Source organism: Somniosus microcephalus, chromosome 32, assembly GCF_052327205.1.
Source record: "Somniosus microcephalus isolate GS21.2 chromosome 32, FLI_Smic_1.0, whole genome shotgun sequence".
NCBI classification, from domain to species: domain Eukaryota; kingdom Metazoa; phylum Chordata; class Chondrichthyes; order Squaliformes; family Somniosidae; genus Somniosus; species Somniosus microcephalus.
Window position 1 is genome coordinate 32043719 of NC_141018.1, and position 22820 is coordinate 32066538.

Consider the following 22820-nt stretch of genomic DNA (forward strand, 5'->3'; position numbering starts at 1 on the left):
AAAGAGTTAAGAGTCGGAGGCTGTGCGATGAGTTGCGGTTTCAGTCCGATGTGGAGGAGTGTTCGTTGCACTGAACAGAATGGAATCCATTTAAAACAGAGAGAGAAACATGCAAGGTTGCACCGGGCGGAAGGAGAATGTGCCAGAGGTACCTGGGGATAACTGGTGCTGACAGAGAATGCAAAGCGAATGAGCCGTATTGACAGAAGGTCCCAGGTTTGATTCCTGATCTTCGCTGAGGTGCCACTAGGGGGTGCTATTGTATCTAGGTCCACCCATGAAGGATGGACATCTGGGCAAAGAGAGAAAGACTTGCATTTCTATAGCGCCCTTCACAACCTCAGGACGTCCCAAAGCGCTTTACAACCAATGAAGTACATCACTGTTGTAATGTAGGAAGTCTGGTAATGACCAGAAAATCTGTTTGAGGGATAAATGTTAGCCACCAGGGATAACTCCCCTGCTCTTCTTCAAAACAGTGCCACGGGATCTTTTACGTCCACCTGAGAGGGCAGTTTAACCTCACCTCCGACAGTGTGGCGCTCCCTCAGTACTGCTCCTCCGACAGCGCAGCGCACCCTCAGTACTGCACCTCCGACAGTGCAGCGCTCCCTCAGTACTGCTCCTCCGACAGCGCAGCGCACCCTCAGTACTGCACCTCCGACAGTGCAGCGCTCCCTCAGTACTGCTCCTCCGACAGTGCGGCGCACCCTCAGTACTGCACCTCCGACAGTGCGGCGCTCCCTCAGTACTGCCCCTCCGACAGTGCGGCGCTCCCTCAGCACTGCCCCTCCGACAGTGCGGCGCTCCCTCAGTACTGCCCCTCCGACAGTGCGGCGCTCCCTCAGCACTGCCCCTCCGACAGTGCAGCGCTCCCTCAGCACTGCCCCTCCGACAGTGCGGCGCTCCCTCAGCACTGCCCCTCTGACAGTGCGCCGCTCCCTCAGTACTGCCCCTCCGACAGTGCGGCGCTCCCTCAGTACTGCTCCTCCGACAGTGCAGCGCTCCCTCAGTACTGCCCCTCCGACAGTGCGGCGCTCCCTCAGCACTGCCCCTCCGACAGTGCGGCGCTCCCTCAGTACTGCCCCTCCGACAGTGCGGCGCTCCCTCAGCACTGCCCCTCCGACAGTGCAGCGCTCCCTCAGCACTGCCCCTCCGACAGTGCGGCGCTCCCTCAGCACTGCCCCTCCGACAGTGCGGCGCTCCCTCAGCACTGCCCCTCTGACAGTGCGCCGCTCCCTCAGTACTGCCCCTCCGACAGTGCGGCGCTCCCTCAGTACTGCCCCTCCGACAGTGCGGCGCTCCCTCAGTACTGCCCCTCCGATAGTGCGGCGCTTCCTCAGCACTGCACTGGGAGCGTCAGCCTGGATTTTGCGCTCAAGTCTCTGGAGTGGGACTTGAACCCACGACCTTCTGACGCGGAGGCGAGAGAGAGTGCTACCTCACTGAGCCACACCGCCGACTCCTCCTTCAGCCCATCGTCCCCCGGGGCTAGTCCCAGCTCTTCACTTGGAGCTGTCTGCTGGAACCCCACTCCCCTGCCTTGCTCCATTCATTACCCTTTTTGTCATTCTTCCTTTTCAAAGTGCTTATCCCACAAGCAGTCCCTTTTTCAAATAACCCCCTCCTGCGTGTAATGCCGAGGACGGTTTGTTGTATAGAAGATGGGTGTGTGTAGGGCGAGCGCAATGGGCCCTCACTGACTCCGTTGTGCTCTGGTTTCCACTGTAGAGGCTTTATTCGGCCGCCCGCCGTTTGCGTCTAAGTCGTTCACGAAGTTGGAGGAGAAGATTCGCAGCAATAAGGCAATCGAGGTAAGTGGCCGGAGCTGGCACTGAGGGGTGGGGCAATGGGTGTTTACACACACTAAGAATATAACCACAACAACTTGTCTTTAATATAGTAAAACCTAAGGGTGCACAGTCTCAGGATAAGGGGTCGGCCATTTAAGACCGAGATGAGGAGGAATTTCTTCTCTCCAGGGGGTTGTGAATGTTTGGAATTCTCTGCCCCAGAGGGCTGTGGAGGCTCAGTCAGTGAATATATTCAAGGCGGAGATAGGCAGATATTTGAGCAACAGGGGAGTCGAGGGTTATGGGGATCAGGCAGGAAAGTGGAGTTGAGGCCATGATCTTATTGAATGGCGGAGCAGGCTCGAGGGGCCAAATGGCCTCCGCCTGCTCCTATTTCTGATGTTCTTAAAACAAAGATTTTACAGCACAGAAACAGGCCATGCGGCCCAGCTGGTCCGTGCCATAGTGGCATAGTGGTTAGCACTGTTGCCTCACAGCGCCAGGGACCCGGGTTCAAATCCGGCCTCGGGCGACTGTCTGTGTGGAGTTTGCACATTCTCCCTGTGTTTGCGTGGGTTTCCTCCGGGTGCTCCGGTTTCCTCCCACAGTCCAAAGATGTGCGGGTTAGGTTGATTGGCTATGATAAATTGACCCTTAGTGTTAGGGGGATTTAATACGTGGGGTTACGGGGTTACGAGGATAGGGCTTGGGTGGGATGGCTGTCGGTGTAGGGACCGGGTGCTAGGGTTTGGATGATCAGCCATGATCTCGTTGAATGGCGGAGCAGGCTCGAAGGGCCGAATGGCCTACTCCTGCTCCTAGTTTCTATGTTTCTATGCCGGTGTTTATGCTCCGCACGAGAACTCCTCCCACCCCACTTCATCTCACCCCATCAGCATATCCTTCTATTCCTTTCTCCCTCATGTGTTTATCTAGCTTCCCCTTAAATGCAGCTCTGCTATTTGCCTCAACCACTCCCTGTGGTAGTTTCAATCTGAGGAGGAGTGCTTGTTCCACAGGAGGGTCATTGATAAAAAAATGTGACACCTGAGAGAAATCAGGAGATATTGGGACAGGGAATGCAGGGAGCCCAGAGGCCTGCTCCTGCTCCTGCTTCTTATGTTTTGCATCATTGGCACCGTCCCAGCTCAGGAGCTCCTGTCCCCAACTGGTGGCCAGAAATAACCAGCAGAGCGTGTCCATCAAACCCAGGCACCGCATCCCAGACTGAGGCCTCGGTTTAAAATCTCATCCGAAAGATGGCACCATCCAACAGTGCAGCACCTCCCTCAGCACCGCACTGGGAGCGTCAGCCCGGATTACGTGCTCAAGTCTCCGGAGCGGGACTCGAACCCTCGACCTTCTGACTCCGAGGCGAGGGTGCTGCCCACTGAGCCACGGCTGGCTCCTGGGCTAAACGATCCAAGGCCACACCAAACTGTCCATATACCCCCCTCCCCCCACCTCCGCTTGTGTTTATATTTTGCCAGGGCTTCTACAAACTTAAAACGTGTATCATTTTTGCCAACTGTTCCCCCAGCTCGCACCATTACGAGCCTGAGTTTGCTGCTAATTCCTCTGTGTTACCGGGTTTTGCCTCGGCCGCTTATCTCAGCACTTCAGTGCGAAACTGAAATGGACATAAATAATTCCCCAGCTACCTTCCTGCTCTTCTTAGGCAGTCACTCGGAACCGAGGATGACTTGCTTCCACATTAAAAATGAGTTCGCAGGTGACTGATGAGTCCAATGCCGGGACCTACAGACTCTGTCACAGGTGGGGCAGACGGAGGTTGAAGGGGCGGGTGGGGTGCTTGGGTTGACGTGCGCTGTTTGCGCTTGGCTTCCGCTTGCTCCCGGCGGAGAGACTCGAGGTGTTCGGCGCCTTCCCGGATGCTTCTCCTCCACTTTGTGCTCTGGTCTTGGGCCAGGGATTCCCAGGTATCGGTGGGGATGTCGTACTTTTTCAAGGAGGCTTTGAGGGTGTCCTTGAAGCGTTTCCTCTGCCCACCTGGGGCTCTCTTGCCGTGTCGGAGTTCCGAGTAGAGTGCTTGTTTTGGGAGTCTCGTATCGGGCATGCGGACAATGTGACCCGTCCATCGAAGCTGATCGAGCGTGGTCAAAGCTTCGATGCTGGGGATGTTGGCCTGAGGGAGAACCTTCCTACTGCACTGTGTTTAACGTGCAAAACAGAAGTATTGAACAAAGAGGCTAAATGTAGGGGCGTAGGTCACTCACTGCCGTCCAAATCTGGAGTCATCATCGAGCAGTTATACCAGTTACTGAGGGCCTGTTGTAAGCGAATCATTGAGTGCAGTAGGTGGTGTATATTGTGCTATAGTTGTAGGAACACAGGAACAGGAGGAGGCCATTCAGCCCCTTGAGCCTGTTCTGCCATTCAATTAGATCATGGCTGATCTGTATCTTAACTCCATCTACCCACCTTGGTTCCGTAACCCTTAATACCTTTGCCTAAACAAAAATCTATCAATCTCAGTTTTGAAATTTTCAATTGACCCCCAGCTATTTGGGGGAAGGGAGTTCCAGATTTCCACTACCCTTTGTGTGAAGAAGTGCCTCCTGACATCAGCCCTGAACGGCCTGGCTCAGATTTTAAGGTTATCCCCACCTTGTTCTGGACTCCCCCCCACCAGAAGAAATAGTTTCTCTCTATCCACCCTATCAACTCCTTTAATCATCTTAAACACCTTGGGCTAGATTTTCAGTTGCTTGTGCCAGCAGTTAGCGCCTTAAGAGAAGTGATTTTCGGGCGCTATGCGTGTAGCGCCTGGGCGCAGCGCAGTTTGCGCCCCGCCCCAAATTAAGTTGCCCGTTAGCGCCGGCGCAAAGTTTAGCGGCCGCCCGGATGCGCGCGCAGAAAATGACGTCACATCCTCGTGCAACGCCCTTTGGCCGCCCCGAATCCAAACTTCAGTCGGACCGCCCCATTGTGCGGCTGGCGTCCAGAGCGTTTGTAAAATGGAACGCAACACACCCTGGGGAGCGCAAATTAAAGGGCACTCCTCCTGCACCATATACGGCAGTCTGCATGTGTTGTGTGGAAGGATCAAGTGTGTAGTTGTGAACGGTGTATTTATGTTTCCGGACACCACCACCACCACCACCACCACCGCCACCACCACCACCTTTTCCCCCCAGACTCTGCCTATGAATAAAACACATGCACCCTTCCCCTTTAAGAGCTCACTGGCACCAGAGTGTCTGCCGTGCGCTGCGCCCGAGCTCGGGTGTTGCGCTCTGCACCGCCGGCTTAGCGCCTAAAGATAGTAGTGGAACGCCTCTTTTAGCGCTCCACCAACCTCTTAGGGCGAAGCCACTGAATTTCCGGCAACGGGGCGCTACTTTGGGGCGGCCGCTAACTTCGGGCGGGCGCAAAGGTTAGCGCCCCAAAACTGTCTATACTGAAAATCTAGGCCCTTGTGTGTTGTTCCAGAGGGAGTAAGAGAATAACTGTCCTTTTCGTCCATAGAAACAGAAAAATAGGAGCAAGAGTCGGCCATTCGGCCCTTCGAGCCTGCTCCGCCATTCAATATGATCATGGCTGATCCTCTATCTCAATACCATATTCCTGCTCTCTCCCCATACCCCTTGATGCCTTTTGTGTCTAGTAATCTATCTAGTTACTACTTTATCAAAAGCAAGAGTTAATGCCCGATGACCCTAGCCATCCCTAATTATGTTGTAGCGGGGTGGGAAAGTGAATTCTAAACCTACCTTTGTTACCTCTAGACTTGACTATTCCAACGCACTCCTGGCTGGCCTCCCACGTTCCACACTACGTAAACTTGAGGTCATCCAAAACATGGCCAACCGTGTCCTAACTCGCACCAAGTTCCGTTCACCCATCACCTCTGTGCTCGCTGACCTACACTGGCTCCCGGTTAAGCAACGCCTCGATTTTAAAATTCGCATCCTTGTTTTCAAATCCCTCCATGGCCCTTGCCCCCTCCCTATCTCTGTAATCTCCTCCAGCTCCACAACCCCCCCCCTGAGATATCTGCGCTCCTCTAATTCTGGCCTCTTGAGCATCCCTGATTATAATCGCTCAACCATTGGTGGCCGTGCCTTCAGCTGCCTGGGCCCTAAGCTCTGGAATTCCCTGCCTAAACCTCTCCGCCTCGCTACCTCTTTCTCCTCCTTTAAGACGCTCCTTAAAGCCTGCCTCATCTGCCCTAATTTCTCCTTGTGTGGCTCGGTGTCAAATTTTGTTTGATAACACTCCTGTGCGACACCTTGGGACGTTTTACTACGTTAAAGGCGCTATATAAATACAATTCTTGTTGTTGTTATTTCACATTCTGACACACGGTGGCAGCCTTGCACATGGATGTTCTGGGATCCCACGACGTTGCAGTGGAAAGTGTCACCACCAGAGGACGCTGTAACCAGGCAGTGTGACCAGTGATTGTGTGCAGCTGAATTCTGGATTTCTCACCGCCTTTGATGGAAGGGATCTGCCCTTTGGTTGTGATCTGACTTCTTGTGGGTTGCACCTGTTTTCCTCCCCAGTTCACCCTTCACCCCTGTGGACTGACACCAGGCTAATTAAGATTTATTCAGCTTGTAGCTGGACGTGGATTCAAAGGCTTCAGTTTGAATTGCTGATCACAATACTCAAAACACACTTCCAACACGCACGAGCCTGGAGTGTGAGCCTCGGTAGGCCATTCAACTCTGGAGGGCATCACAGCTGAGCACCGATGCTGTCTCCTCCCAGTGTGATCAGGAAGAAAGACTTGCATTTATATAGCACCTTTCACAACCTCAGGAAGTCCCAAAACGCTTTACAGCCAATGAAGTTACATAGAACATACGGCACAGAAACAGGCCATTCGGCCCAACCAGTCCATGCCGGCGTTTATGCTCTGCTCGAGCCTCCTCCCGTCTTTCCTCATCTAACCCTATCAGCGTAACCCTCTATTCCCTTCTCCCTCAAATGCTTATCTAGCCTCCCCTTAAATGCATCTAAACTATTCGCTTCAACCACTCCCTGTGGCAGCGAGTTCCACATTCTCACCACTCTCTGGGTAAAGAAGTTTCTCCTGAATTCCCGATTGGATTTCTTGGTGACTATCTTATACCGATGGCCTCTAGTTTTGCTCTTCCCCACAAGTGGAAACATTCTCTCTGTATCCACTCTATCAAAACCTTTCATCATTTTAAAGACCTCTATTAGGTTACCCCCAGTACTTTTTGGAGTGTAGTCACTGTTGTAATGTGGGAAACGCGGCAGCCAATTTGCGCACAGCAAGCTCCCACAAACAGCAATGTGATAATGACCGGATAATCTGTTTTAGTGATGTTGGTCAGGACACCGGGGAGAACTCCCCTGCTCTTCTTTTAATAGTTCCGTGGGATCTTTTACATCCACCTGAGAGGACAGACGGGGCCTCGGTTTAACGTCGCATCCGAAAGACAGCACCTCCGACAGTGCAGCACTCCCTCAGCACTGCACTGGGAGTGTCGGCCTAGATTTTTGTGTTGAAGTCTCTGGGGTGGGACTGGAACCCACGACCAATGGAGGGACAAGGCAGAAGGAAACAAAAGTTAACGGGATGGGTTACTGAGGAGAGGGAAGGACATTGTGCAGCTCTCTGGTGCCAACTGCTGGTACGTACTGACTGCTCCTCATCGGACCTTCCAATCGCCAAAGGAAATGTTCTCGCCCCTCATTCTGGCGTGGTGGGGGTGGTGGGGGGGGGTGGGGGGGGGTGGGGGTGGTGGGGGGGGGTGCGGGGGGGGGTTGCGGGGGGTTGCGGTCTCTTGTTTTACGGAACCATTGTGCACTGGAGTAACTGCCACGGGAGTGCTGCATTTGTCAGAGGTGCGATCTTTCAGCCGAGACTTTAAAACCAAGACCCCAACCGTTGCACTGGTTTAGGGGAATGTTAAGAGAGCAGGGGGGTTCTCCTGCCCAATATTCCGCCCCCCACCCACCCCCAGCCAAAATAACCCCAGAGTAACTGGTCATTTATCGCGTCGCGGCTTGTGGGATCTTGCTGTGCTCAAAATGCCTCTAATGGTCTCCACAAAGTTAATCTTATGCGAAGCACTTCAGGACATACCCTAAGGGACATACTAAGGCACTACATAAAGGCACGCTTCATAGGAGCTCAGCAGATGTAGATCGCTCTTCCAACGGCCGAATGTCTCAAGATTAAAGGACCCACCCTGCAGAGTGCTGGCAACCTTTAAGGTGCGCAGCCGCGCAGCGCTCTAGGGCTCCCGCGCAGCGCTCTAGGGCTCCCGCGCAGCGCTCTAGGGCTCCCGTGCAGCGCTCTAGAACTCCCGCGCAGCGCTCTAGGGCTCCCGTGCAGCCGGTGAGCCGGCTTTTAAATGCAAATTTTGAATGAGCCATGCGGCCCCCCCCGAAAAAATGAGAGGGAACATTGCTGACATTGGAGGCAGTTCAGAGAAGGTTCACTCGGTTGATTCCTGGAATGAAGAGGTTGTCTTATGAGGAAAGGTTGAGCAGGTTGGGCCTGTACCCATTGGAGTTTAGAAGAATGAGAGGTGATCTTATTGAAACATAAGATTCTGAGGGGGATTGACAGGGTGGATGTTGAGAGGATGTTTCCCCCAGTGGGGGTATCTAGAACTAGGGGGCATAGTTTCAGAATAAAGGGTCGCCCATTTAAGACGGAGATGAGGAGGAATTTCTTCTCTCAGAGGGTCGTGAATCTTTGGAATTCTCTACCCCAGAGAGCTGTGGAGGCGGAGTCAGTGAATATATTCAAGGCGGAGATTGACAGACATTTGAACTACAGGGGAGTCGAGGGGTATGGGGAGAGAGCGGGAAAGGAGTTGAGGCCAAGATCAGATCAGCCACGATCTCATTGAATGGCGGAGCAGGCTCGAGGGGCCGAACGGCCGACTCCTGCTCCTACGTCCTATGTTCAGATGTTTTAACGCCCTCTGTTCGGCTTTAGCTTCCGGCAGGTGCGCGGGTCTCGGGTGACTGCAGGGATCTGCTCCTCCGGCTGCTGGAGAGGGACCCGGAGCAGAGGATGACCTTCGAGGAGTTCTTCACCCACCCCTTCGTGGACCTGGATCACATGCCGAACGCCGAGAGTCTGGAGAAGGCCGTACGTTGATCCGCTTTATTGTCACTGCTGCCCAAGTGTTGGCGGCAGCGCTGTGATTCCGTTTTACATTAATGTGGCGGGGGGAGGGGGTATTTTCACCCCTACCATCCTGACCGCGTGACTCCTTCCCGCAGTAACTGTGCTGACTCGCCCGAGTGCTAATTCTCCGTGGTGAGTCTCAGTAGCGAGTGTCAGTCGGGGCAACATCTCGGATTTAAAATTCTCATCCTTGTTTTCAAATCCCTCCATGGCTTCGCCCCTCCCTATCTCTGTAATCTCCTCCAGCCCCACAACCCCCCGAGATATCTGCGCTCCTCTAATTCTGCCCTCTTGAGCATCCCTGATTATAATCGCTCCACCATTGGCGGCCATGCCTTCTGTTGCCTGGGCCCCAAGCTCTGGAATTCCCTCCCTAAACCTCTCCGCCCCTCTCCCTCTCTCTCCTCCTTTAAGACTCTCCTTAAAACCTCCCTCTTTGACCAAGCTTTTGGTCACCTGCCCTAATTTATCCTTATGTGGATCGGTGTCAAACTGTTGTCTCATTACGCTCCTGTGAAGCGCCTTGGGATATTGTACTAAGTTAAAGGCGCTATATAAATGCGGTTGCAACATAGCCAGGTCTAATCCCCCTCCCCCACCCCGCCCCTTGCCCGACACCCACACTTTCCAGCGGGGTTCACTGGGTAATGAGGAGGCGCATGAACCCTGGGAGAATTGCCCCTTCCCCACCAGCGCAGGAGCGGAGATTCATTACAGAGTCCTGGGGCTTTGTCTCCAAAGAGACCCTGCTGATGTGGGGTTGCCCGCTGGTCTCGGTGACGCGGTCTCTGGGTTTGATGGACAAGCTCTGCCTGTTATTTCTGGCCGCCTGTTGGGGACAGGAGCTCTTGAGCTGGGATGGTGCCAAGTGTTGCAAAACCTCGGGGCTCCCTGCAAGTGCTAGTCGACCTCCCGTGGCGGTTTCCCCCCACCTCTCCCCCCTCACCCTCCCTCTCCTTCACCCTCCCTCCCTCCCCCTCACCCCCCTCCCTCCCCCTCTCCCTCCCTCACCCTCCCTCAACCTCTCTCACCCTCACCCACGTCCCCCTCCCTCACCCCCTCCCTCCCTCCCCCTCCTCCCTCCCCCTCCCCCTCTCCCCCCTTCCCCTCACCCTCCCTCCCTCACCCTCACCCCCTCCCTCACCCTCCCTCTCCTTCACCCTCCCTCCCTCCCCCTCACTCCCCTCCCTCCCCCCTCTCCCTCCCTCTCCTTCACCCTCCCTCCCTCCCCCTCACCCCCTCCCTCACCCTCCCTTCCCCTCACCCTCTCCCTCCCTCACCCTCACCCTCCCTCAACCTCTCTCACCCTCACCCACGTCCCCCTCCCTCCCCCTCCTGCACCCTCCCCCTCCTCCCTCCCCTCTCCCCTCCCCTCTCCCCCCTTCCCCTCTCCCCCTTCCCCTCTCCCCCCCTTCCCCTCTCCCCCCTTCCCCTCTCCCCCCTTCCCCTCTCCCTCACCCTTCCCCTCACCCTTCCTCCCTCCACCTCTCCCCCTCACCCTCTCTCTCCCCTCCCCCTCAACCTCCCCCTCTCCCTCCTCCTCCTCCCCCTCCCACTCCCAGAAAGTCCAGCCAAAACTCTCGGTGACTCTGTGGGCGCAGGTTTGGGGATCCGGGGATTCGAGAAGCTCCACCAGAAGCGTGCAACTGTGGGTGTGACTGGTGTCACAGAATGGTGACTTCTAAATAAGCAGTGCGCACGAGATACGTGGGAAATTGAAATCGATTATAGAGTCGAGAATCTTGGATTGCCAGGGGTCGGGGCTGAATCCGGGACCCTGGGCCGAGAGAACAGACACTGCCTGAAATAGTGTCCAGAATGTAGTGATCCATTCACAACCGCGGGTGTGCACAATTGTGTAACGTGCTTGATATCTGAACCTGTGAGGAAGCCTGCAAAAAATTGTGTATTTTACTTTTAAGAATAAGTGAACCTTCCCGAAATTGTGAAATTGTTCTTTTTATTTTGGTTGTGATTGTTTGATGCAGAACAGTCGGAGAGTTTCTCTCTTTCTCTCACCCTTTTTCTCTCGCTCTCTTTCACTTTCTCTTTCTCTGTTTCATTCTCTCGCCTTTCTCTTTCTGTCTCTGTGTGTCTCTCTCGCTCTCCGTCTCTCGCTCTCCGTCTCTCTCTGTCTCTCTCTCTGTCTCTCTCTCTCTCTGTCTCTCTCTCTCTCTGTCTCTGTCTCTCTCTCTCTCTCTCTGTCTCTCTCTCTCTCTCTCTGTCTCTCTGTCTCTCTCTCTCTGTCGCTCTCTCTCTCTCTCTCTTTCTCTCTCTCTCTCTCTCTGTCTCTGTCTGTCTCTCTCTCTCTCTCTGTCTCTCTGTCTCTCTCTCTGTCTCTGTCTCTCTCTCTCTCTGTCTCTCTCTGTCTCTCTGTCTCTGTCTCTCTCTCTCTCTTTGTGTCTCTCTCTCTCTGTCTCTCTCTCTGTCTCTCTCTCTCTCTCTCTGCGTCTACCCCGCTAGCTGAGGGGTTTGCGTTTCCAAATCCTTTTCACTGATTTGCTTCTGTTGCCCTTCAGACCGGGTTGGTGGTGGAAGCGGTGAAGAAGGATCAGCTGGGAGACTATTCCGCCGCTCTCTCCCTCTACTGCAAGTCTCTGGAGTATTTTGTTCCTGCTTTACACTGTGAGTCGCCGGACGCAGCCTCTACTGTCCCTTGTGGTGCCGGCCGCGGCTCAGCGGGCAGCACGCTTGGCTCGGAGTCGGAGGGTTGTGGGCTCAATCCCCGCTCCAGAGACTCGGGCTCAGGATCTGATGCTGCATTGTCTTTTGGACAGGACTTTGAACCGAGAGCTTGCCTGTCTGCTCAGTTAGGAACAGGAGGAGGCCATTCGGCCCCTCGAACCTGCTCCGCCATTCAACCAGATTATGGCTGATCTTTGCCTCGACTCCATCCACCCGTCTTGGCTCCATTTCCCTTAATACCCCTTGGCGAGTAAAGATCTATCGATCTCAGATTTAAATTTATTAATCGAGCGAGCATCTGCTGCCTTTTGTGGGAGGGAGTTCCACACTCCTACCGCCCTTTGTGTGAAGACGTGTTTCCTGACTTCTCTCCTGAATGTCCCCTTGTCCTCGACTCCCCGCTGACATGAACCTTGTCATTCATGTGGAAATGATACTGGGCGGCCTGCGGGTGGCGCTGTCCAGGGAGAGTATAAATACTCGGGCACGGGCCCAGCTTGCTCAGGACATTCTTTAACAGGAACTAGTGAAGGACACAACCAGATCTCCACATTGTAAAACAGTTGATTAAAGCTTTGTTTAACGCTTAGACCAAGTGCCTCGTAGTTTTCTTACGTCCCCCGCCACCAGTGGAAAAGTTTCTCGCCAACTACCCCACCAATTCCTTTCAAAATCCTAAAAACCTCAAACAAATCACCCCTTAACCTGCTATATTCCATCTAAATGTGAATGATCTCTTGGTGTTACTCAGCGAAGGGCAGGGAGTTCACCTGCTGTCCTAGAATCATGCAACGCAGATTGAGGCCGTTCGGCCCATCGTGCCTGTGCCGGCTCTCTGAGAGACCTGTCCGATTAGTCCCACTCCCCCCTGCCCTGTCCCCACAGCCCTTTTCCAGTATTTATCCAATTCCCTTTTGAAAGTTACTGTTGAATCTGCTTCCACCGCACTTTCAGGCAGCGCGTTCCAGATCACAACAACTCGCGGGACCTTTACCCTGCGTGTAGTGCTCCCTTTAAGCTGCGCGGCCGCCCAGCGGTCTGGGGCTCCCGCGCAGGCCGCTCGCCGGCTTTTCTTCGATTGGAATAACCGCGCATGCGTGAACGTTTGAACGGGTGGCGCAGCCCCTTAAAGGGGCCGCGCACCCAGGGAGCATTGCCGGTGTGGCCCGCGCTGTATCTGAGCTGCGGCCGCTCGCAGTTTCCCGCTGCAGGAGCTAATCTTGATTCTGTTTTTCTGATTGATGCACTAGATGAAACTGATTGTCGACGGAAGAGAGCCATCCGGTCAAAGGTAAGAAAGAGAGAGAGAGGAGGAGGGTTGGAGAGGGAGGGTGAGGAGAGGGAGGGAGGGAGGTGGGGGGGAGAGAGGGAGGAGAGTGGGGGAAAGAGAGGAGAGTGGGAGAGAGGGAGGAGAGTGGGGGGGAGAGGGAGGATGGGGGGAGAGGGAGGGAGGAGGGTGGGGGGAGAGGGAGGGAGGAGGGTGGGGGGGAGGGAGGGAGGGGGGAGGGGGAGATGGAGGGTGGGGGAGGGAGGAGGGTGGGGGAGATGGAGGGAGGGGGAGGGAGAAGAGGGAGGGAGGACAGAGGGGGAGGAAGTGTTTAGTTGCGATGCTCCGACCATCATGAGTGTGGGATGGGTTTGATGGACCAGCTGGTCTTTTCCTGCCTGCTAATTTTGTCAGAACCTCTTGGCTTTACAAACCTTGACAGGCCTGACCCCCTCGGTCACATGACCCCGTTTCATACTATTGCCCATCCAGAACCTCTTCGTGTCAGTGTGAAAGCTGCAGTTCTATTGGCTGATGTGGGCCAGGTGACAGCCTCTCCTGTGCTGACTCTTTCATGGAATGTTCCGGCTCAGCGACTGGCCATTTGGCCCATCTAGTCTGTGCCGGTGTTTATTCCCGCCTGATCCACGGCGTCCAATCCCACTCCCCGTTCCCCTTTACCATTCCCTTACCGTCCGAGCGGCTGTCTGATCCCCGTTTGTGGACCGCGATGGGTTGTGCCAGTGATTCTCTCCTCCTCCCGCGTCAAATAAATTTCAGGGCCGTGCTTCATGTCTTTCCTTTTTGATCGGTTGCTAGGTAACCCAGTACATCTCCAGGGCGGAGGAATTGAAGGCACTGGTTGCCATGAGCAACAAAGCCAACTTTGAGCAGGCCAAGTCAGCAAGAGACGTTTTGAAAGGTAAGAACTTTCCTGACATAAGAAAACTACTAGGCACTTGGTCTAAGCATTAAACAAAGCTTTAATCAACTGTTTTACAACATGGAGGTCTAGTTGTGTCCTTCACTAGTTTCTGTTAAAGAATGTCCTGAGCAAGCTGGGCCCATGCCCGAGTATTTATACTCTCCCTGGACAGCGCCACCAGCAGGCTGCTCAGTATTATTTCATAAGTCATTTCCACATGAATGACAAGGTTGATGTCATTTCCTGTTCAGAAAAGCGCTTTCCAACCAGCCAGAGTTTCCACCCAAGTGCCATCTTGATTTTCACCTACATTGGTACCTGCCCATTGCCGTGTTGAAGGAGTGCTGCATTGCCTGAGGAGCCATCCTTTGGGAAAGGTGTTAAACCGAGCTCCATTGGTTCAGGTGAGCTTTAAAGATTCCGTTGCACGATTGGAAGAAGAGCAGGCGACTTTTCTCAGCGTCCTGGCCAAGAGAGGAGCAGGAGGAGGCCATTCAGCCCCCGCTCCCCCCGAGCCTGCTCCGCCATTCACTTGATCGGCTCCTCAACTCTATTTTCGCGCCTTTGCTCCTCACTTGCTCAACAAAAATCCATCGATCTCAGTTTTGAAAGCTCCTACTGACCCCCAGCGTCCACAGCCTTTTGCGGGAGGGAGTTCCCTTGTGTGTGGAAAAAGTGCTTCCTGATTTCGCCCCCGAACGGCCTAGCTCTAATTTTAAGATTATATCCCCTAGTTTTTGATTCCCCCCCTCCACCAGAGGAAATAGTTTCTCTGCATCTAACCTATTGAATCTTTTAATCAGCTTAAACACCTCGATCAGATCACCCCTTAATCTGCTATACTCGAGAGGATACAAGCCTAAATAACAACAGAAAACGCTGGAAAAACTCGGCAGGTCAGGCAGCATCCGTGGAGAGAGAAACAGAGTTAACGTTTCCGGTCGAAGACCCTTCGTCAGGACTGAGAAAAAAGCAGGAAAGGGAACAGATTTTAAAGCAAGTGGGGGGCTGGGAAAAGGGGGAGGGGAGGAAAGAACAAAAGGGAAGGTCAGAGATAGGATAGAAAGCAGGAGAGATAGAGAGACATTGAGAGACATTGAACAAGCCTAGTCTACTCAACCTGTCCTCGTAATTTAACCTTCTAAGCTACGCAGCACGTCCTCCGAGACCAATATAACCTTCCTGAGGTGCGGTGCTCAGAACCGAACGCAATATTCCCCCGTCAACCAGCGCCACCAAAAAACTGGGTCTTCGTCGCCTCGCTGTCTGTGGGGCCTCGCTGTCTGTGGGACCTCGCTGTCTGTGGGACCTCCGCTGTCTGTGGGACCTTCGCTGTCTGTGGGACCTCGCTGTCTGTGGGACCTTTGCTGTCTGTGGGACCTCGCTGTCTGTGGGGCCTCGCTGTCTGTGGGGCCTCCACTGTCTGTGGGGCCTCGCTGTCTGTGGGACCTCCGCTGTCTGTGGGACCTCCGCTGTCTGCGGGGCCTCGCTGTCTGCGGGGCCTCGCTGTCTGCGGGGCCTCGCTGTCTGTGGGACCTTTGCTGTCTGTGGGACCTCGCTGTCTGTGGGACCTCCGCTGTCTGTGGGACCTCCGCTGTCTGTGGGACCTCCGCTGTCTGCGGGGCCTCGCTGTCTGCGGGGCCTCGCTGTCTGTGGGACCTTTGCTGTCTGTGGGACCTCGCTGTCTGTGGGGCCTCCGCTGTCTGTGGGGCCTCCGCTGTCTGCGGGACCTGCGCTGTCTGCGGGACCTGCGCTGTCTGCGGGACCTCGCTGTCTGCGGGACCTCCGCTGTCTGCGGGGCCTCGCTGTCTGCGGGGCCTCGTTGTCTGCGGGACCTCGCTGTCTGCGGGACCTCGCTGTCTGCGGGACCTCGCTGTCTGCGGGGCCTCGCTGTCTGTGGGGCCTCGTTCTCTGCGGGACCTCCGCTGTCTGTGGGGCCTTGCTGTCTGCGGGACCTCGCTGTCTGCGGGGCCTCGCTGCCTGCGGGGCCTCGCTGTCTGCGGGGCCTCCGCTGTCTGCGGGGCCTCGCTGTCTGTGGGGCCTCCGCTGTCTGCGGGGCCTCCGCTGTCTGCGGGACCTGCGCTGTCTGCGGGACCTGCGCTGTCTGCGGGGCCTAGCTGTCTGCGGGACCTCCGCTGTCTGCGGGACCTCGCTGTCTGCAGGACCTGGCTGTGATCAAAACGGAACGGCCGACGTTACAGCAGTGGCCCCGTCTCACAGTGCTTCGCTGCGCGTGAAACGCTCCGGGACACATCGCCAGGGATGCTCGTGACTCGGGTGTGAGCCCAGGCAGCGATTGTCCGCAAGCTATTCACCAAATCACCGCAGCCGAGCCCGATCCCGATCCAGAACCAGTCGTTGCCTGGGCATCACACACGCACATGCACGCGCCAGCAGGAGTCACGGGACAGGATCGATACCCCGACCGATCCCATCCCTTTTGCTTAAGAATATGAGACCGACTATAGGATTGCGAGTGCAGCCCCAATCCTCTGTAGCTTATTCATGTTTGTTCCACTGCCTTGTGCGCTTTGAAGGGTGAATGAGAAGAACCTCGCCAGAGCCTCCAGTGTTGGTTCAGTTTGTGCAGGCAATATGCCATATCAACAGAAGAACCCAGGCCTGATTCCTGATCGGTGCCGATCTTCACTGAGGTGCCACTAGGGGATGCCAAGGGCCTGTCTAGGTCCAACCATGAAGGATGAACACCTGGGCAAAGAAAGAAAGACTTGCATTTCTGTAGCGCCTTTCACAACCTCATTACATCCCAAAGCACTTTACAGCCAATGAAGTACTTTTTGAAGTGTAGTCACTGTTGTAATGTAGGAAACGCGGCAGCCAATTTGCGCACAGCAAGCTCCCACAAACAGCAATGCGATAATGACCAGATCATCTGTTTCAGTGTTGGTTGAGGGATAAATATTAACCAAGACACCAGGAAGAACTCCCCTGCTCTTCTTCGAAAAGGTGCCGTTTGATCTTTTATGTCCAGAGGGTAGACGGGGCCTCGGTTTTAACGTTTTATCCGAAAGACAGCACCTCCGACAACGCAGCACTGTACTGGGAGTGTCGGCCTAGATTTTGGGCTCAAGTCTCCAGAGTGGGGACTCTGAACCCACGACCTCCTGACTCAGGCGAGAGAGCGCTGCCCACTGAGCCCCCCCTGTAGATTGGGCAAAGTGGGATGATCTCTAGCGCCCTGTACCGCCAGGCACCGTCCCTTCCGGAAAACATAACATCAGTGTTCCGTTTTTCTTTCAGAGATGTCCCGCGACAAACCACGACTCATTGCCGCGCTGGAGATAGGGTCCGCTGCGATCGCCAAGGTGAGACTGGCTCTTGGGTTGCCTGAGTTTTAAACAAACAGAGCATTGGATCGCGTGTGAGGCCTTGCATGGAATATTGTCATAGAATCACACAGCACTGATGGAGGCCATTCGGCCCATCGTGCCTCTTTGGAAGAGTTATCCAATTAGTCCTGATGTAATAAAACTCACTACGCACTTGGTTTGAATATAAAGCAAGGCTTTAATCAACTTGTTTCAGAACATGGAGGTCTAGTTGTACTTCACTAGTTCCTTGTCTTACAAAATGTCCCTGGCAAGCTGGGCCCACGCCCGAGTATTTATACTCCTTGGACGGCGCCACCAGCTGGCCATCCAGAGTTATTTCACGAGCAGTTTCTTGAATGATGAGATTTATAACAAGTCCCACTCCCAATTCCCTTTTGAAAGTCGCTATTCAATCCGCTTCCACCATCCTTTCCGGCAGGGCATTCCAAGATCAATTGTGCCCGGGTTGTGGGCAGCCTGCACCAGCACAGACACGATGGGCCGAATGGCCTCCTCCTGTGCCGTACATTTCTATGATTCTGTGGTGTGCTGGAAGAGTGCCGAGCAGAATTCTGGGATCTTGCTCTCCAGCCACGAGCAGAGGCTTGACAACTGAATTTGTTTACATTGGAGAAGAAGGAGTGAAAGGGACATTTTTATTTAATTAGTAAAAAATGAAGTGCCGCGCTGGGAGTGTCAGCCTCGAACTTTGTGCTCAAGTCTCTGGAGTGGGACTCGAACCCACGACCTATCTGACTCACAGGCGAGGGTGCAACCCACTGAGCCACCGCTGACGCCAGTGAAGTCCTTCAAAAGGAGCTGGATAAAGACCGACTTTGCACTGGGGTGGTGCAGACTGTGATCGATTGTTTCAGGAGATACGATGATTCCTGTGCTACTGAGGCTGGGAGGAAGGTGGCGCTGTCTGGGGAGAGCAGCAGACCAGGATTGAGCAATGGAAGGTTGAAGAGAGCTTCCAGAGTTTTACTTGATTAAAAACCTTTTAGAGGCGCAGGAATGTTGGTGCATAACTTTCAGGCGATTAAACGCGGTGGTGTAGAGTATACGATGGGGGGGGGGGGGGTTGGTGGTTGTAAGCGGTCAGTGAGCTTGATGGGGCGAAACCACTTTGCCTCATTCTGTGTATTATTGCTTCTCCTGCAATAGGAAGAAGAAGGTGACGACTCCGTGGAAACGCTGGACCTTTACCAGCAGAGTCTGGGAGAGCTGCTGCTCGTGTTGGCTGGTGAGTAGCGCTGGCCGGGGAGAGGGTCCGGGAACCGAGGCGGTATAGGCGGAGTTAAGCTGCAGATCCGCCGTGCTCTCATTGAATGGCGGAAGAGGCTCGAGGGGCTGAATGGCCTCCCCCTGTTCCTAGCCCGTTAACACGGCGGGCAAAGGAATTCGCGTTTGCGTCCGAATGTCGTATGATTTTACCCCATGTAACTCTGTTGGAAATGCACAGCAGGTTGGTGAGCAGGTGAGACAGACAGGTTAACATCTCCGGGTGGGGTCCTGCACCAGACCGCGAAGGTTCTCAATCATCCTGGTGTATGGGCTCCAGCAACAACTACTGTACTTACATTTATAGAGCGCATTTAACGTGGTAAAACATCCCAAGGCGCTTCACAAGAGCGATATCAATGAACACATTTGTGACCCTGAGCCACAGCAGGAGATATCAGGACTTGTGGCCAAAAACTGGGTCAAAGTGTCGGTTTTAAGGAACGTCTTAAAGGAGGTAGAGAGAGGCGGTGAGGTTTAGGGAGGGAATTCCAGAGTTTAGGGCCCAGGCAGCTGAAGGCACGGCCACCAATGGTGGGACGATCGAAATCGGGGGACACGCAAGAGGCCAGAATTCACCAAACAAAGAACCTCGTCCTGGTGGTGACCTGCGCCTTTGGGCCTTCCCCCTCAGGTTTGCCTTTAACGTAGTAATATGTCCCAAGGCACGTCACAGGAGTATTATAAGACAAAAAATGTGACATCGAGCCACATAAGGAGGTTTTAAGGAGCGTCTTAAAGGAGGAGAGAGAGGTAGAGAGGCGGAGCGGTTTAGGGAGGGAATTCCAGAGCTCGGGGCCCAGGCAACAGAAAGCACGGCCACCAATGTTGGAGCGATTTAAAATCGGGGATGCGCTAGAGGCCAGAATTGGAGGGGCGCAGAGACCTTGGAGGCTTGTAGGGCTGGAGGAGGTTACTGAGATAAAGAGGGGTGAGACCATCGAGAGCTCCGGCAACTCTCCGCTACTTCGCCTGGTACCGTTCTTCATATTGTGAGCTTTGGCTGATATATTTGACCTTGGATGGCGTCGCAGTCTTGCCTGGTGAAGTCCTGACCTGACGTCTGCTCCTGCACGTTTTCCAGCAAGGATTCTACATCCCGCTCGTGGGTGGAAGCCCGGCCTGATCTCACCCGCACCCCACCCCTTTAGCCCGTAGGCACAGACTGAGGTCTCCTCCTCCTCCAGCCTTGCAACACTCCGAGCTATCTGCGCTCCTCCAATTCGGGCCTCTTGCGCATCCTCGGTTTCCATCGCTCCACCATTGGTGGCCGTGCCTTCAGCTGCCTGGGCCCTAAACTCTGGAATTCCCTCCCTAAACCTCTCCGCCTCTCTACCTCTCTCTCCTCCTTTAAGATGCTCCTTAAAACTGATTGACAGGGTAGATGCTGAGAGGCTGTTTCCCCCTGGCTGGAGAGTCTAGAACCAGGGGTCACAGTCTCAGGATAAGGGGTCGGCCATTTAAGACTGAGATGAGGAGGAATTTCTTCACTCAGAGGGTTGTGAATCTTTGGAATTCTCTGCCCCAGAGGGCTGAGGAGGCTCAGTCGTTGAGTATATTCAAGGCTGAGATCGATAGATTTTTGGACTCTCGGGGAACCAAGGGATATGGGGATCGGGCGGGAAAGTGGAGTTGAGGTCGATGATCAGCCCTGATCTTATTGAATGGCGGAGCGGGTTCGAATGGCCGACTCCTGCTCCTAATTCTTATGTTCTTAAACCCTACCTCTTTGAGTAAGCACCTGTCCTAATCAACGCTCCCTCTAAGCTGCGTGGCTGTCTGGGGGTCCCGCACAGCCCCCGCCCCCCCCCCCCGGGACCGGCTTTCCAAATGTGAAATTTCTGCGTGCGCACGTGAAGCTTTGAATGAGCCGCGCAGCCCGTTAAAGGGACCGCGCACCCCGAAACAAAATTAGGGGGAACATCTCCTCACGCAGCCCGGTGTCCAATGTTTGTCTGATAATTACGCTCCTGCGAAGCGCCCTGGGGACGTTTCGCGATGTTAAAGCTGCTATATAAATGCAAGTTGTTGTTGTTGTTGCATGCCCTTCTTGCTAGGCTGCTTGGGGTCGAATCTGCCGACCTATCTGGCTGGCTTTCCCCCACACACACAAGTTGACGTCGTCCTTTCCCCGTTCAGAACCTTACTGACCGGCTGGTGCCTTTCCAGCGCTTTTGTTTTTTTTTTATATATGTCCTGAAAGTGAGCATCGCAGCGAACCGCGCGATATAACCGCGGCGGGTTGAGGAACAGCCTCCAAGCCGGCCGTCGCTGTTGTCGGCCCGGCCTCCAGACCGCACTAACGACAGACTCTTTTCTTGACCCAATTGCAGCTGAGCCTCAGGGCAGAAGACGAGTGATTTTACACAGCGAGGTGAGGCTCATTCCACTCACACATTCAAAGCTCATTTGTTGGCCGAGTTTGCTGATTGTACAGTTTTAGAATGAGGTCAAATGGCCGCACGCAGGTTTGCACGAATTTATTTTCAGGACGAGCGGGGTGCATTCATTTTTAAACCCATGTATATTTTTTTCTTCCCCCCACCCCCCCCCCCCCCCGTGATTTCCTCAGATTAAAAACCTGATGAGCCGTGCTGAATACCTGAAGGAACAACTGAAGGTCAGGCTGATCTTTCGTCGATGTAGGGCGCGATGCTATAAGCGGTTGTAGAATGCTGACTGTGGGCTTTTTTAGTAATGTGTGGTAGAGTAGAGCTGGCAACCTCGGCTGCGGGATTTTCAGTCACGCTCTGTGTACGGGACTTGTCTCCCCATCAAAAAAATATAAACGTGGTTAAAAGTCATTAAACTGGGCTGGAGGGAAGGCCAAGTGGCCATTGATGTATATTTCTTTCTCTTGCCTTCTTATCTTTCTCTCTCTCTCTCTTTCCCTCTCTCTCTGTAAGCTCCCCCAGCCCCCCCCCCCGAGATTGCTGCGCTCCTCCAATTCTGCCCTCTTGCACATCCCTGATTTTCATCGCTCCGCCATTGGCGGCTGTGCCTTCAGCTGCCTGGGCCCTAAGCTCTGGAATTCCCTCCCTAAACCTCTCTGCCTCTCTCTCCTCCTTTAAGACGCTCCTTAAAACTGACCTCTTTGGCCAAGCTTTTGGTCACCTGCCTTAATATCTCCTTAATAACAACAGAACAACAGCACGGTGGCATAGTGGTTAGCACTGTTGCCTCACAGCGCCAGGGACCCGGGTTCGAATCCGGCCTCGGGCGACTGTCTGTGTGGAGTTTGCACATTCTCCCCGTGTTTGCGTGGGTTTCCTCCGGGTGCTCCGGTTTCCTCCCACAGTCCAAAGATGTGCGGGTTAGGTTGATTGGCCATGATAAATTGACCCTTAGTGTTAGGGTGATTAAATACGTGGGGTTACAGGGATCGGGTGGGATATGTGTCGGTGCAGGCTCGATGGGCCGAAATGGCCTCTATCTGCACTGTGGGGTTTCTGTGATTTCTGAGAAGACGCATCCGTGGAGAGAGAAACAGAGTCAACGTTTCAGGTCGAATCTCTCTCCACGGATGCTGCCGGGCCTGCTGCGTTTTTCCAGCGTCTTCTGTTGTTATTTCGGATTTCCAGCATCCGCAGTATTTTGCTATCCTAACATCTCCATATGTGGCTCGGTGTCAAATTATGTCTGATAATCGCTCCTGTGAAGCGCCTTGAGACGTTTTACTACGTTAAAGGTGCTATATAAATGCAAGTTGTTGTCGTTTTTCTCTTTCTCTTTTCTCTCTGTCTGTGTGTCGCTCTCTCTCTCCTCTCTTTCTCTTCTCTCTCTTTTTCTCCTTTCTCCAACATCTTGTAAAGTGTTTTTTTGAACATTTTTTGTGTACCTTTTTCTCATGTAGGTGCAGTTATGTCAAAGTGAATTCTGTTTTTTCCTTCCTCTTCAGATGCGAGAGTCTCAGAACGAAGCAGCCTCCTTGGACCAGGATCTCTTTTCAGACTCCATCAAAAGCAGTGAGTATGCAAGGACCCTCTTCCCTTTCAACCTACGCAACTTGGTGCAGCCTTAACGTGTTCAAGCGCAATTGAACAAGAACGGCGAGGCTGATCCCGAGCGTCCCAGGAATGAGTTCTGCGCAAAGACTGGAGAATCTTGACCTCTTCGCCTGGAAAAGGGGGCAACTGAGAGTTGACCTTATGGAGGCTCAGCTGGTATCACTGTGGGCTCGAAGCCCGCTCCAGGGCTTGTCTAGACTGCCAGACCCAGTACCGCATTGTCTCAGGTGCTGTCCTTCAAGTTAGACGTTGAACAGAGACCTCAGAGGGTTGTCGGGGCTGGAGGAGGTTACAGGTGACTGGAAGCTTGGTCAAAGAGGTGGGTGTCATAAATCGCAACGTCTACAAGAAGTAACTCAGGAAGTACTACTGAACGGCCAGCT

At 54.0% G+C, this 22820-nt stretch overlaps 1 protein-coding gene across 3 annotated transcripts in view; it reads left to right on the top strand.

Moving 5' to 3' along the window:
• The window catches only part of ulk3 (unc-51 like kinase 3), a 51284-nt gene that overhangs the window by 12895 nt on the left and 15569 nt on the right, over positions 1 to 22820 (top strand). For all 3 annotated transcript variants that reach the window (XR_015074371.1, XM_085972315.1, XM_085972316.1), the window contains exons 6-15: positions 1732 to 1814; positions 8743 to 8898; positions 11457 to 11562; positions 12873 to 12913; positions 13709 to 13811; positions 17076 to 17140; positions 18314 to 18392; positions 20764 to 20804; positions 21003 to 21050; positions 22329 to 22395. Coding sequence is in view for 2 of the 3 variants with exons in the window: in XM_085972315.1 (XP_085828441.1) it covers positions 1732 to 1814; positions 8743 to 8898; positions 11457 to 11562; positions 12873 to 12913; positions 13709 to 13811; positions 17076 to 17140; positions 18314 to 18392; positions 20764 to 20804; positions 21003 to 21050; positions 22329 to 22395 (789 nt within the window). In the remaining variant the exon portion in view is untranslated. The remainder of the gene's footprint in view (positions 1 to 1731; positions 1815 to 8742; positions 8899 to 11456; positions 11563 to 12872; positions 12914 to 13708; positions 13812 to 17075; positions 17141 to 18313; positions 18393 to 20763; positions 20805 to 21002; positions 21051 to 22328; positions 22396 to 22820) is intronic.